Below are 12,466 nucleotides of genomic sequence, written 5' to 3'. Positions count from 1 at the left end.
CAAATGAAGGTCTTTAACTCGACACCAGGATTCATTTCTAACAGGCTTGACTCAGTGACCTTATGATGGTTCAAACCAACCTGAAGGTGCAGGGCTTATCCTACAGCACCATACTATAGTTATTTATTTTGGAGTGAGGTGGCCCCATACAATAAGCACCGGACTGTGAACCAGGTTCGCGGTTCAAGTCACTCCATGGGAAAAAGATGAGACTGTCTACTCATCTAAAGAATTGAAGCCTTGGAAACCCTATACAGAGTTACTATGAGTCGGAACTGACTCCACGGCACTTAACAACAACAACATAGTTATTACAGCAAGAAAAAAAGTAGTGTTCCTGTGTTATTAAAAGGAGTCCTGGAGACACATTAGTTCAGCACTCAGTTGCTAACTATAAGATTGAAGGTTGATCCATGGAAAAAAAGACTTGGGGAACCCACCAGCTGATCCATGGAAAGAAACCCTTGTTGATCTACTCATGTAAAGATTGTTATTGTTAAGTGTCTTTGAGTGGACTCCTACTCACAGAGACCCTGTATAGGGTTTTCTGAGGAGTGGCTGGTGGGTCTGAATCACCGGCCTTGTAGTTAGTAGTCCAGAGATAATTATCCTATAGCATACACCAGAAGTCCAATCTAGAGCCTGGGAAAACCTCTGGGACTGTTCTCCTCTACCTTCCAGGCTTGCTGAGTCCCAATCAGCCAGACAGCACACAACAAGGCTGTCAAACTGAACAGGAGACTCAGGAACCAGGAGTCTATGCCATTGCCTTAACTCACTTGCCTAAGCTACTCCATTCATTCTACCAATCCCCTCTTCAGAAAGCCTTACATTGGTTCTTCCAGCATCAAGGAAAACTACATGATAAATGAAGAATATGTTGACATTGTCAAAGATTTCATTTATTTGGGTCAATAATCAATGTCTATGGAAGCAGCAATCAAGAAATCAAACAAGGTATTGAGTTAAAATCTTAAAAAGTAAGGACATCACTTAGATGACTGTGGTATGCCTGACCGAAGCCATAGTCTTTTCAATCATCTCATCTACATACAAAAGCTAGACAATAAAACAAGAAGACAGAAGAAGCCACACATTTAAGTTACAATATTGTGTGAAGAATATTGAATATATCATAGATTGCTAGAAGAATACACAAATCTATTTTGGAGGAAGAGTGTTTATAATTGGAAGTGGCCAGTTTTTGGTCATGTACTTTGCACATGTTATAAACAGGTACCAATCCTTGGAGATCATGCTTGGGGTCTTAGCTATGACAGGAATACCACGAGTGGCTTTAACAAACCGAATTTTGTTTTCTCATAGTTCAGGAGGTTGAAATCCTGGTGTAGTGCTGTAGATAAGCATTCAACTGCAAGATGGATTTGAACTACAAGGTCACTGGTTCAAACTCAACAGCTGCTCTTTGGAAACACTATACAGGGTTGTTAATGGGTTTGGAACTGACTCAACAGCAGGCAACACAGTTCAGAAGGCTGGAAGTGTTAATTCAGATTGCTGGCTCTAGGGGGCGACTTTGTCTTTCTGCAGGAAGAGTCCTTGTCTCTTTTTCAGCATCCTTTTCAGACCCAGCATTCCTTGGAGATCTCCATGTGTTTTAGCATCCATCATCCCAGGGATCCAGGCGTTTACAATGCAGGGATCCCTAGTCACTCCTAGCTCTTCTTTCCCTGCTTACTTCTCTCTTCTATAATCTCTTACAAATTACGTGTTGCAGGTCACATGCCATGGAACCTCCCCTTATGTTGGATCAGCGCTGTGATGGGATTAAGGGTGTTGCATCCCATCCTTAATCGCTTTTCACTGGTTGATTAAATCATGGGGAATCATTGCATAACTTGTAACTCACTGACAAATCATGACCCAGCCAAGTTGACACTTGTTTTGGGGGGACACAGTTCAGTCTATGACACTTGGTAATATAGAATGTCAGTGAAAAAGAGGAGGATACTTAATGAAATGAACTAACATAGAAGTTGCAACAATGTGATCAAACGAAGCAACAATTGTGACAATAGACAGCATTTCATTGTTACGCATAGGGCTGCTGAGTTGGAGCCAACTCAATGGCATCTAACAACAACAACAACAACAACACACAGTTTAAAATTTCCCCGGGAGGTACAAAGGTTAAGCACTTCAGCCAGAGTGCTCCTTAGAGGCCAGGATGGCCAACTTCGTCTCTCATACTTTGGACATATTATCAGGAGGGACCAGTTGCTGTAGAAGGGTAACACGTTTGGTAAGGTAGAGGGTCAGAGATAAAAAGGAAGACCCCCAATGGGATGGGTTGGCCAAGTGGCAGCTTCAAATGACTCCAGTGTGGCAACAGTAGTGAGGTTGGCCCAGGATCAGGCAGTGTTTTTCGTTCTGCTGTGCATAAGGTCGCTATAAGTGAGTACTGACTCGATGGCACCTAACAACAACAACCAACGCAAAAGTTGAAGGTTGGAATCCATCCAGAGGCAGCGCAGAAGAGAGGTCTGGTGATCTGCTTTTGACTCAACACAATCCTGAAATCCTTAAGTAACAATTCTACTCTGTACACATAGGGGATATCCCCATCATGAGTTGGAATTGAATACATAGCAACTAAAACCATGATTAATGAGCCACATGAACTATATACTCCGAAATAGATGACTTCAATTGCAAGGGCATAGTTAGCACTTTGTTGTTGTTGTTAAGTGCTGTCGAGTAGGTTCTGACCCATAGGGCTCTTGAATAGGGGTTCCGAGAAGCAGCTTCTGAGCTTGAACCACCCACTTCAAACAGACTTTGCAGTCCAGCCCATTAACCCACAGCACCACACCAAGATTCCTATAATTAGCACTAGGAATGCTTTTAACACCATTACCCTTCAAATAGGAGTCCTGGTGTGGCGCTGTTGATTAATGTGCCAGACTGCAAAGCCAATTTGAACGGCAAGGTCGGCGGTTCAAGCTCACCAGTCGCTCCTCGGAAACCCTATACTGGGTCGCTAAGGGTCGGAACCGACTTGTCGGCACTTAGCAACAACAACAACCCTTCAAATAAAGGAGCTCTGATAGTGTTCTTAAGTGCCGTGGAGTCGATTCCAACCCATAGTGACCCTGTAAAGGGTTTCCAAGGAGCAGCTGGTGAGCTTGAACGACCGACCTTACAGTTCAAACAATTTTGCAGCCTGTCGCATTAGCCCACAGTGCGAATTGGGCTGCTAACCTCAAGATCAGCAGTTTGAAACTACCAGTTGTTCCAAAGGTGAGGCTTTCTGCTCCCATAAAGATTTACAGCCTCGGAATTTCTGTACAGGGTCGCTATGAGTCAGAACCGACTGCATGGCACACGTCCACCCTTCAAATATAGGAGCACTAGGAGTCCCGGTGTGGTGCTGGTGGATTTATGTGCCAGACTGCAAAGCCGTTTGAACTGTAGTGTCGGAGGTTCAAGCTCACCAGCTGCTCCTTGGAAACCCTTTTCAGGGTTGCTATGGGTCGGAGCGGCATTTAACAACAGTAGTGTGGTGATTAAAGCCGGAGCTACGAGATAAGGCGCTGGTCTGTAAGATCGGTTTAAACCACAAGGTTGGCAGTTCAAGCTCACCAGCCACTCCTTAGAAACCCTATACAGGGTCGCTATGAGTCGGAACCGACTCGATGGCACTTAACAACTAAATAAAAGACCTCGGTTCAAACCAAACTCACAAGCCTCTTCATTTACAACCTAGGAAACCCAATGGAGCAGTTCTAGTCTGTCTTATCGGAGTGGTACGGGTTCTTGGTAACAACGGGTCTGTTAACCTTCAAAGACTCTAACTCAGAATCGACATTTTTGTTGTCAGGTACCATCGAGTCGGAACCGACTCATAGCGACCCCATGCACAGCAGAACGAAACAATGTCCGATCCTGTGCCAACCTCACTACCGCTGCCACACTTGAGTCCATCAGTGATGCCACCTGGCCAATCCATCTCGTTATGGGTCTTCCTCTTTTTCTATGACCCTCCACCTTACCCAACATAACTATATCCTTCTCCAGAGACTGTTCCCTCCGGACAATATCCACACTAGAACTCCATAAATAGTCCACAAGGTGGAGCACTTGCCTTCCAGTCTACCGGCAAGCTAAAGTCAAAAGGCCTTTGCTGGGTGGCAACCTCCCTCGCTAACATTAAGTGCATGGGCCTGATGAACCTCAAACACTACGCGGCTACCGTCTGCCAAGCGGCTTCCGGGACCCGGGCCAGCGAGCCGGAGTCTGTCTCATTCAGAAGGGCAATACGAGCGGCACAGCCTGCTCTAGGCTCCTTTTCCTTGACCAGACACAGCCTTGCTTCAGTGCCCCTCGGAGCCCAGAGGAAGCCCCGAAGGCCAGGCTGAAGCCTCGGCTTGTCCGTGTAAGGGACTCTGGCACACTGGCACCTGGATACCGCAGGCACTAGTTCGCGAAGGATCCCAGCCGGTGGGGGTGGGGGACGGGGAACCTGAAGTCGAGTCCAAAAGACAAGGGGGCGGGGCTAGGGGCGGGGCCGGCGTCAGCCCTCGGTTTTCTATTTCTATTTCAAACGCCGAAGTTCGGAGCATTCGAAGAATGAGGTGGCAACCGTGGCGACAGCCGGGCACTGCGGCAGGCCTCACTGTTGCAACGAGAGCTCCCCGCGATCCGATCAGCAACGAGCTCTGAAGTGTTGCCTCGGCAACAGGTCGCACCGCTCGCTGCGCCCCCAGAACTCCGGCAACCGATGGGCGGGGCGTAGTCCATGACGTCGCTTCGCTTTTCGAGTCTCCGCCCCCTTTCCGGCTCGTATATAAGACTTCGCCGCGGGTTTGCACTCGCACAAGTGGACTACGAGGGCGTCGAGTACGGTTTGGGAGTGTTGACCAGGATCGAGGGTTAGGGCAAGTTCGGACGTGTGTCCGCGCCAAGGAGGTGGCAGCTGGCAGTGCCGGGCAGCGAGGAGGCGATGGAGCTCTTGCGGACTATCACCTACCAGCCGACCGCCAGCACCAAGATGTGCGAGCAGGCGTTGGGCAAGTCTTGTGGCGGGGACTCGAAGAAGAAGCGGCAGCAGCAGCCCCCCGAGGAACCACAGGCCCTGCAGCCCCCACCACAGCTGCAGCCGGCGGCCCCGCACCACCATCACCACCACTCGCACTCGGGGACCGAGATCTCACGGATTATCGTCGATCCCACGACGGGGAAGCGTTACTGCCGGGGCAAAGTGCTGGGCAAGGTGACTAGCGGCGGGCTCCCCGGCTGGCAGGCGGAGGGAGGTCTGCCCGGGCGAGTCCCGAGCCTCCCTGGACCTCGAGCCCCACACCCCACCGCAGCCGCATCTCGGCTTCTTGGGATCCCCCTCACCTACCTTCCTGGCTTTTGTGCGCTGACAGCTCTGGGGATCTGCGATATTGGCATCCTTAGCCAGGGCACTGTGTGCTTCCCGCGGCCCCAAGAAATTGATCTGTGTACACCAGACGGATAGCCTTCCACCTCCCCAGAGAATTGATTTTTTTACCAAGCCTCATCAGACACAATTTTTTAAATCTTTTCTTCTCGTCTCCCCTTTGTCATGGGAGAGCAGAGACGGTTTTAACTACTGTTTTTGGAAAGCTTGTCGCGTCATGAAGGGGCTTTTATAAATTAGACTACATCCCTCTTCCCATCCTCCTTCCCCTATAGGTTTTTTTTTCTTTTTTTTTTTTTTTTTTCTTTTTTAATGATCTGTCCATTTTCCTGCCATACTTAAATTCTGTCTCGGCTTTGTTTCGTTTCAGGGTGGCTTTGCAAAATGTTATGAGATGACAGATTTGACAAACAACAAAGTCTATGCTGCAAAAATCATTCCTCACAGCAGAGTAGCTAAACCTCACCAAAGGGAAAAGGTGTGTATGACTGTTGAGTAAAGTATTTTCTTTGTGTGTAGGGGTGGCCCTTCCCAGTTAGGAAAATGTCTTCTGCATGTGTAAGCACTGCCTGTTTAGAGCTGGCAGAAGGCTGAAAGTCTTTACCTGCTTTTTTTCTTTCAGATTGACAAAGAAATAGAGCTTCATAGGATTCTTCACCATAAGCATGTAGTCCAGTTTTATCACTACTTCGAAGACAAAGAAAACATTTACATTCTATTGGAGTACTGCAGCCGAAGGGTAAGTGTTAACTCCGATTTGAGTACATTTGCTTCTTAAAGCTGACATAGTATTCAAATTGCATTATATCTGGGATTTTAGCTCTGGTGTTAATAATACAGCACCATCAGCATTCCTTGCTTGTCCTGATTAAGGGAAACTGGTTTTAATAACTTCTGTTTTTTATTCCTTTCTTTCTAGTCCATGGCTCATATCTTGAAAGCAAGAAAGGTGTTAACAGAGCCGGAAGTCCGATACTACCTTAGGCAGATTGTGTCTGGACTAAAATACCTTCATGAGCAAGAAATCTTGCACAGAGATCTCAAACTAGGTAAGCTCTTTACCCAAGCTTTGGTCTTGAGATGTTTTTTCTTTCCTTTCTTTGGGGGTGGGGTGTCTTGTTTGTTTGTTTTTTTCTTACATGTCAGTGTTCTTAATTGGGATTTAGCCTATGTAATCTGGCTTTTGAATGGGTAATTGTAACAACGCTTGCCTCCTAAATGAATGTGTTCTGACACCTTTTCAAAGGGATTCTTGTTTCCTTTTGTTTGTCATCTAGGAAACTTTTTTATCAATGAAGCCATGGAGCTAAAAGTTGGAGACTTTGGTTTGGCAGCCAGGCTGGAACCCTTGGAGCATAGGAGGAGGTAAGATTCAGGCGCAAGTATCTAGTAGGGAGAATCCATTTTGACTCAGAGTGACAGAGTAGAACTGCTTCATAGGGTTTCTGAGGCTGTAAGTCTTTAAGGAAGCTGGCTGCCTCTTTCTTCCATTGAGTGACTAGTGAGTTCAAATTGCTGACTTTTCAGTTGGTGTTAAGTGCCATCGAATCAGTTCAAAATCATAGCTGACCCAATATAGGGTTTCCGAGGAGCAGATGGTGTGTTTGAATGTCGACCTTGTGGTTTGAAGCACAGTGCCATACCAGTTAGCAGCCCGATATTAACCAATGGTGCCAGCAGGACTCCTTTAATAGGGAGGTGATCAAATATGCTCTGATTAATTTCCAGTTAATGTTTCAGAGAAGGTCAATTGTTAATCTAATAAAGCAATCTGTTTTATATTTGCATGAAATAGATAAAAATGCCAAGCTCTCTCTAGTAACCACAGAGGTTTAGGTTAGTTAAAAACACTTTGTCATGTGGGCTGAAAAAAAATGTATATGTATTTTAAAAAGTATCAAAATCCACTCAGATAAACTACTTAAAAATAAAAGTTCAATATAGAATATTTAAGGTTTTATTTCCCATCAAGTTATATCTTGAGGAGTAAGTTTAAACAAATGGTTCCTAACAAAATCCTGATTATTTTGTCCTTCCAGAACAATATGTGGTACCCCAAATTATCTCTCTCCTGAAGTCCTCAACAAGCAAGGACATGGCTGTGAATCAGACATTTGGGCCTTAGGCTGTGTAATGTAAGTGCATCAGAATGAATTAAAAAGCAAATTGGATATTTTTTTTAAGACTTGAAAGATGTATTTTATGATCATTACTAAAAAATTTTTTTTTCCTCACATACAGGTATACAATGCTACTAGGAAGACCTCCATTTGAAACTACAAATTTGAAAGAAACGTATAGGTGTATAAGAGAAGCAAGATATACAATGCCGTCTTCCTTGGTAGCTCCTGCAAAGCATTTAATAGCTAGCATGTTGTCCAAAAATCCAGAAGATCGGCCCAGTTTGGATGACATCATTCGACATGACTTTTTTTTGCAGGTTGGTTTGTTACACTGATGTTTTTTCTATTAAGTGCTAATGATCCAAATTATGCTGCTGAATTCTGACGTCCTTTCTGATTATCCACAGGGCTTTACTCCAGACCGACTTTCTTCTAGTTGTTGTCATACAGTTCCAGATTTCCATTTGTCAAGTCCAGCTAAGAACTTCTTTAAGAAAGCTGCTGCTGCTCTTTTCGGTGGCAAAAAAGACAAAGCCAGATATATTGACACACACAGTAAGTTCTAAGACTTCTCCCTCCCCCGCCCCATGTGTCTGTTATTATATTTAAACTCAGGAGGGTTAGGAAAAAGAAACTTGCTTAGAAGCATAATTTAGTTCATTGTTTTGTATTCTATTGAGGTTGGACATTTATAGCATAATCAATCCATACTGGAAATTGCTTGTAATTGATAGCTTTTTTGTTTTGTAAACGTTAGCATGTGTCCCTTACATAACGGCAGCTGACGGCAATGATAAAATGCTGTTTTTGCCTTGGATGCTCATAAGCGATTTAATAACGCAACAGGAGGAAATATGGCTGTTTCTAAATTGATTGAGATAGAGTAATGCTAACAATTCTTTTCTTTGCTTTACAGATAGAGTGTCTAAAGAAGATGAAGAAATTTACAAGCTCAGGCATGATTTGAAAAAGACTTCAATAACTCAGCAACCCAGCAAACACAGGACCGATGAGGTGGGTTGCGAAAATGGACCTAAACACTGTATATCATTTCCATCCTTTGTTCATTAGTACCTGACCTATGATTACCATGGTTGAAGCATGTTGCATTTCCTTAAAAGCTTTTCTTCCCACCCTTTTGAAAGAAAGGAATGCCTGTGTCTGGTAGTTTAATCATGCATGCCATTGAGTTACTTTTATCTGGCGTGTGTCTGTTGCTTTTTGATAAGCTTTCCCATAGTCCGATCTTAACCTGGAATTCTCAGCCTGAAATGAATTTAGAGGCTTGACTCATCGCACAATTCTTCTCTCTTCTTAGGAACTCCAGCCACCTACCACGACAGTAGCCAGATCTGGAACACCCGCAGTAGAAACCAAGCAGCAGGTTGGGGATGCTATTCGCATGATAGTCAGAGGGACTCTTGGCAGCTGCAGCAGTAGCAGTGAATGTAAGTGGTTGTTACTCTTTTTTTTTTTTTTTTTTAAATAATGAAATGATAAATACCAGTGCTAAATACCAAGTAACTGAAGTCACTATTTGGTAGCCTAATTTCACATGGAAAAAGCAAATTTTACATTTTTTCTGTTTTTTCAGGCCTCGAGGACAGCACCATGGGAAGTGTTGCAGATACAGTGGCAAGGGTCCTTCGAGGATGTCTAGAAAACATGCCAGAAGCTGACTGCATTCCCAAAGATCAGCTGAGCACATCATTTCAGTGGGTCACCAAATGGGTCGATTACTCTAACAAGTACGGCTTTGGGTACCAGCTCTCAGACCATACTGTCGGAGTCCTTTTTAACAACGGTGCTCACATGAGTCTCCTTCCAGACAAAAAGTAAGTGTATCCAATGAATGCAATCGTGGTACTCTTGAGTCTTGGAACTGAGGAAATGGAAGTACAGCTACTAACTTGGTACTTTTTTTTTTTTGCTCTTCTATCCTATCATTCTTGCTTTTTAGAACAGTTCACTATTATGCAGAGCTTGGCCAATGCTCTGTTTTCCAAGCAACAGATGCCCCTGGACAATTCATTAGTCAAGTGACGGTGCTGAAATACTTCTCTCATTATATGGAGGAGAACCTCATGGATGTAAGTACTGCGGCTTTAGACCCGTGATACTTGAAGTGTGGTCCATATCCCATAGCCTCAGCATCCTCTTAAAGCTTGGTAGAAGTATAGGTTCTCATATCCCACCTTAAATCTGGAGTCCTGGTGTGGCACTCTAGGATAAGCACTTGACCTTAAGGTTCCTTTGAACCACAAGGTTAACGGTTCAAACTACATATATATATATATATATATATATACAGGGTCACTGTGAGTCAGAACCTACTCGATGACACTTAACAACCTTAAATCTACTAAATCAGACTCTCTGGAAGGTGGGGCACCAAATCTCCACGTGACTCTGATGCTTCCTATATTTGAGACACATTTACATAGAAGAATTGAGTGCTTCTTGCAACATCCTTGTAGGCTCCAGCTGTAACTCTCTTACTCTCTTCTAGGGTGGAGATCTGCCTAGTGTCACTGATATTCGAAGACCTCGACTCTACCTCCTTCAGTGGCTCAAATCTGATAAGGCTTTAATGATGCTCTTCAATGATGGCACCTTTCAGGTAAGTGAATCTGTCGGAAATGGGTATTTTCCTGAATAATAATTTTCACCTGGCCAGTTCAGTTAATAGGCTTTGATTTTTCTCGTTCTTGAATATTTTGAGTTTCTTAATGTTTCCCTTTTTTCTTTAAGGTCAATTTCTACCATGATCATACAAAAATTATCATCTGTAGCCAAAATGAAGAATACCTACTCACGTACATCAATGAGGATAGGATATCTACGACATTCAGATTGACAACTCTGCTGATGTCTGGCTGTTCATTAGAATTAAAGAATCGTATGGAATACGCTCTGAACATGCTCTTACAGAGATGTAATTAAAGGACAATTTGAATGGACCCTCTGGGACTCCTTTTTCCACTGTGAGATGTGCAGGGGAGCCAGTAGAATGATGTGCAGCATGTTGAAGAAGAAGATGGACAGGTGGCGTAGGAGAACCGTGGCTCTGTGGCCTGCGGGACCGAGGAAGAGCAGGCGGGAGCAGCATACAATCTTTGACTTTGGACTAATCCAAGGGTGGACCAGGATGCTGTTTTCCATGGTGTACCTGCTCTGAAAGGTTGTTCAGACGATTCTGCAGGAAGGTGCATTGACTCTTAACTTCTCTCTATAGAGAGCATTTCAGAGGATTGGAACTGTGAATATACTTCCTGAAGGGGAGGGAGAAGGGATGAAGCATCCACGTTGTTTAAAGGCTGAACTCAAGCAGCTTTTAGCTGTTTAACTGTGAACTATGGCCATAGGTAGTTTTTTGTTTGTTTGTTTGTTTGTTTTTCTTAATTTTTGAAGACATTTGTGGCTGGAAAAGTGCATTCCTTGTTAATAAACTTTTTATTTATTACAGCCCAAAGAGCCGTATTTATTATCAAAAAACTTTTTTTTTTTTTTTATGTTGACCTTTTAAAAACTGTTGGCAATAAAGAGAATGGAAAACCAGAAACTGATGTCCTGTGTTCAGTGCGGCATGTCACCATGTCACAGCACTCTGACGTGGCAGGAGTGTCCAGGCACCTGGACAAAATCACATCTTTAATTCTTCTAAACAAAATTGAGAAGTTCCGTTAGAAACTGAACCTAGCTTGAGAAGAAAAACAAATACTACTCTTGTTTACCAAAATATAGGCCTCAGGGTAAATACGGGACTATTCTACAAGGTTGGCAGTTCAAACTCAACATATGCTCCTGTATAGGATTGCTATGAGCCGGAACTCACTCGATAGCACTTAACAACAACCACCAAATTAAAAAACAATTACACTCTGGAGTAGTTCCTTAAAAGTAGCTTGGCTGAGAGCTGAAAACTGGAGTAAACAAAAAAACCCAAAGCAAAGCCCATTGCCACTGAGTCAGTACCAGCTCACAGCAATCCCCGGGTGCTGCAGAGAAGAACTCCATAGAGTCTTTACAGAAGTGCTTTGCCAGGCTTGTGGTACCATAAGTTTTGGTTTGAACTGCCAACCTTTAGTAGAAGAGCACAAGCTGCCTCTCATGTGCTAAAGCTATGTAGGATCTCTAAGGCTATAAATCTTTTAGGGAGCAGAAAGCCTCATCTTTCTCCAATGGAGCAGCTGGTGGGTTTGAACTGCCAACTTGTAGTTAGCAGTCCAATGCTTATCCTACAGCACCAACAATTAAACAGATTTCTGTGATGAAGTGTCAATAAGTGCAGGAAGTTTATCTTAATATGGGCAAAACTGCATTATAAGACTTGCATCACCTAAATGTATTACTCAGCTTGAACCTGCCTAAACACTTCTAATGCTTCTGGCAGTTCTAACATGATTCCAGTAAAGGGATGTAAATAAGTCATTTGGTTTTTCATAGCCATAGAGAAAACTGGTGAGGGAACAAAGCTTTTAAAAAGGTCCAGGGTTTAAACAATCAGATCATTTAAGAAACAAATGAAGCTTTTCTCTTCCAGAGGGAATTTTGAAAAGGTGTTCATCCTGTTACAGTGACCTGCATAAAGTGCAAATAATTTTTTTTGTGTGTTCTTAGGAAACACCAAATGCAGTCCTGGGAGAAGCAGGGCTTTGGTTCATTAGGTTCTGTTTACATTGGAATCAGATACAGTGTGGTGTAGGGATGAGAGTTGGACTTTAAACTCTTGGGCCTGGTATACTTCATAAAAGGCCAAAGTTGTGGATATTTCAAAGGCTTGCAACCCATGCTGGCTGGAATTCCCTAGTCATGTTTACGTCAGTCTTTATAAAATGGCTTATAGTAATAGCTGAAGAAAACTTAAAAACTACACTATAATAGCTGGGTATACAAAAAATATAATCTCTTTTTATTCATATGAGCAGAGGGGAAACAT

At 43.6% G+C, this 12,466-nt stretch overlaps 1 protein-coding gene across 2 annotated transcripts; it reads left to right on the top strand.

Moving 5' to 3' along the window:
- The first annotated feature begins 4,731 nt into the window (after positions 1-4,731).
- On the top strand, positions 4,732-11,089 carry PLK2 (polo-like kinase 2). Of its 2 annotated transcripts, XM_006875340.1 has the most exons (15): positions 4,785-5,125; positions 5,168-5,233; positions 5,775-5,882; positions 6,027-6,143; positions 6,324-6,453; positions 6,682-6,769; positions 7,444-7,539; positions 7,646-7,844; positions 7,935-8,082; positions 8,444-8,541; positions 8,846-8,975; positions 9,122-9,362; positions 9,488-9,617; positions 10,037-10,147; positions 10,279-11,089. In XM_006875340.1, exons 1-15 carry the CDS (start codon positions 4,964-4,966, stop codon positions 10,468-10,470), a joined length of 2,016 nt encoding a protein of 671 aa, XP_006875402.1. In that variant the 5' UTR covers positions 4,785-4,963; the 3' UTR covers positions 10,471-11,089. The 2 variants fall into 2 exon arrangements, with proteins under 2 accessions (XP_006875401.1, XP_006875402.1); XM_006875339.1 differs by having other exon boundaries at positions 4,732-5,233.
- Positions 11,090-12,466: the final 1,377 nt, after the last annotated feature.

The sequence above is a fragment of the Chrysochloris asiatica genome, unplaced genomic scaffold, assembly GCF_000296735.1.
Source record: "Chrysochloris asiatica unplaced genomic scaffold, ChrAsi1.0 scaffold00320, whole genome shotgun sequence".
Taxonomy (NCBI): Eukaryota; Metazoa; Chordata; class Mammalia; order Afrosoricida; family Chrysochloridae; genus Chrysochloris; species Chrysochloris asiatica.
Note: the sequence above shows the minus strand (reverse complement) of the source record. Positions and strands in the feature narration are given on the sequence as shown.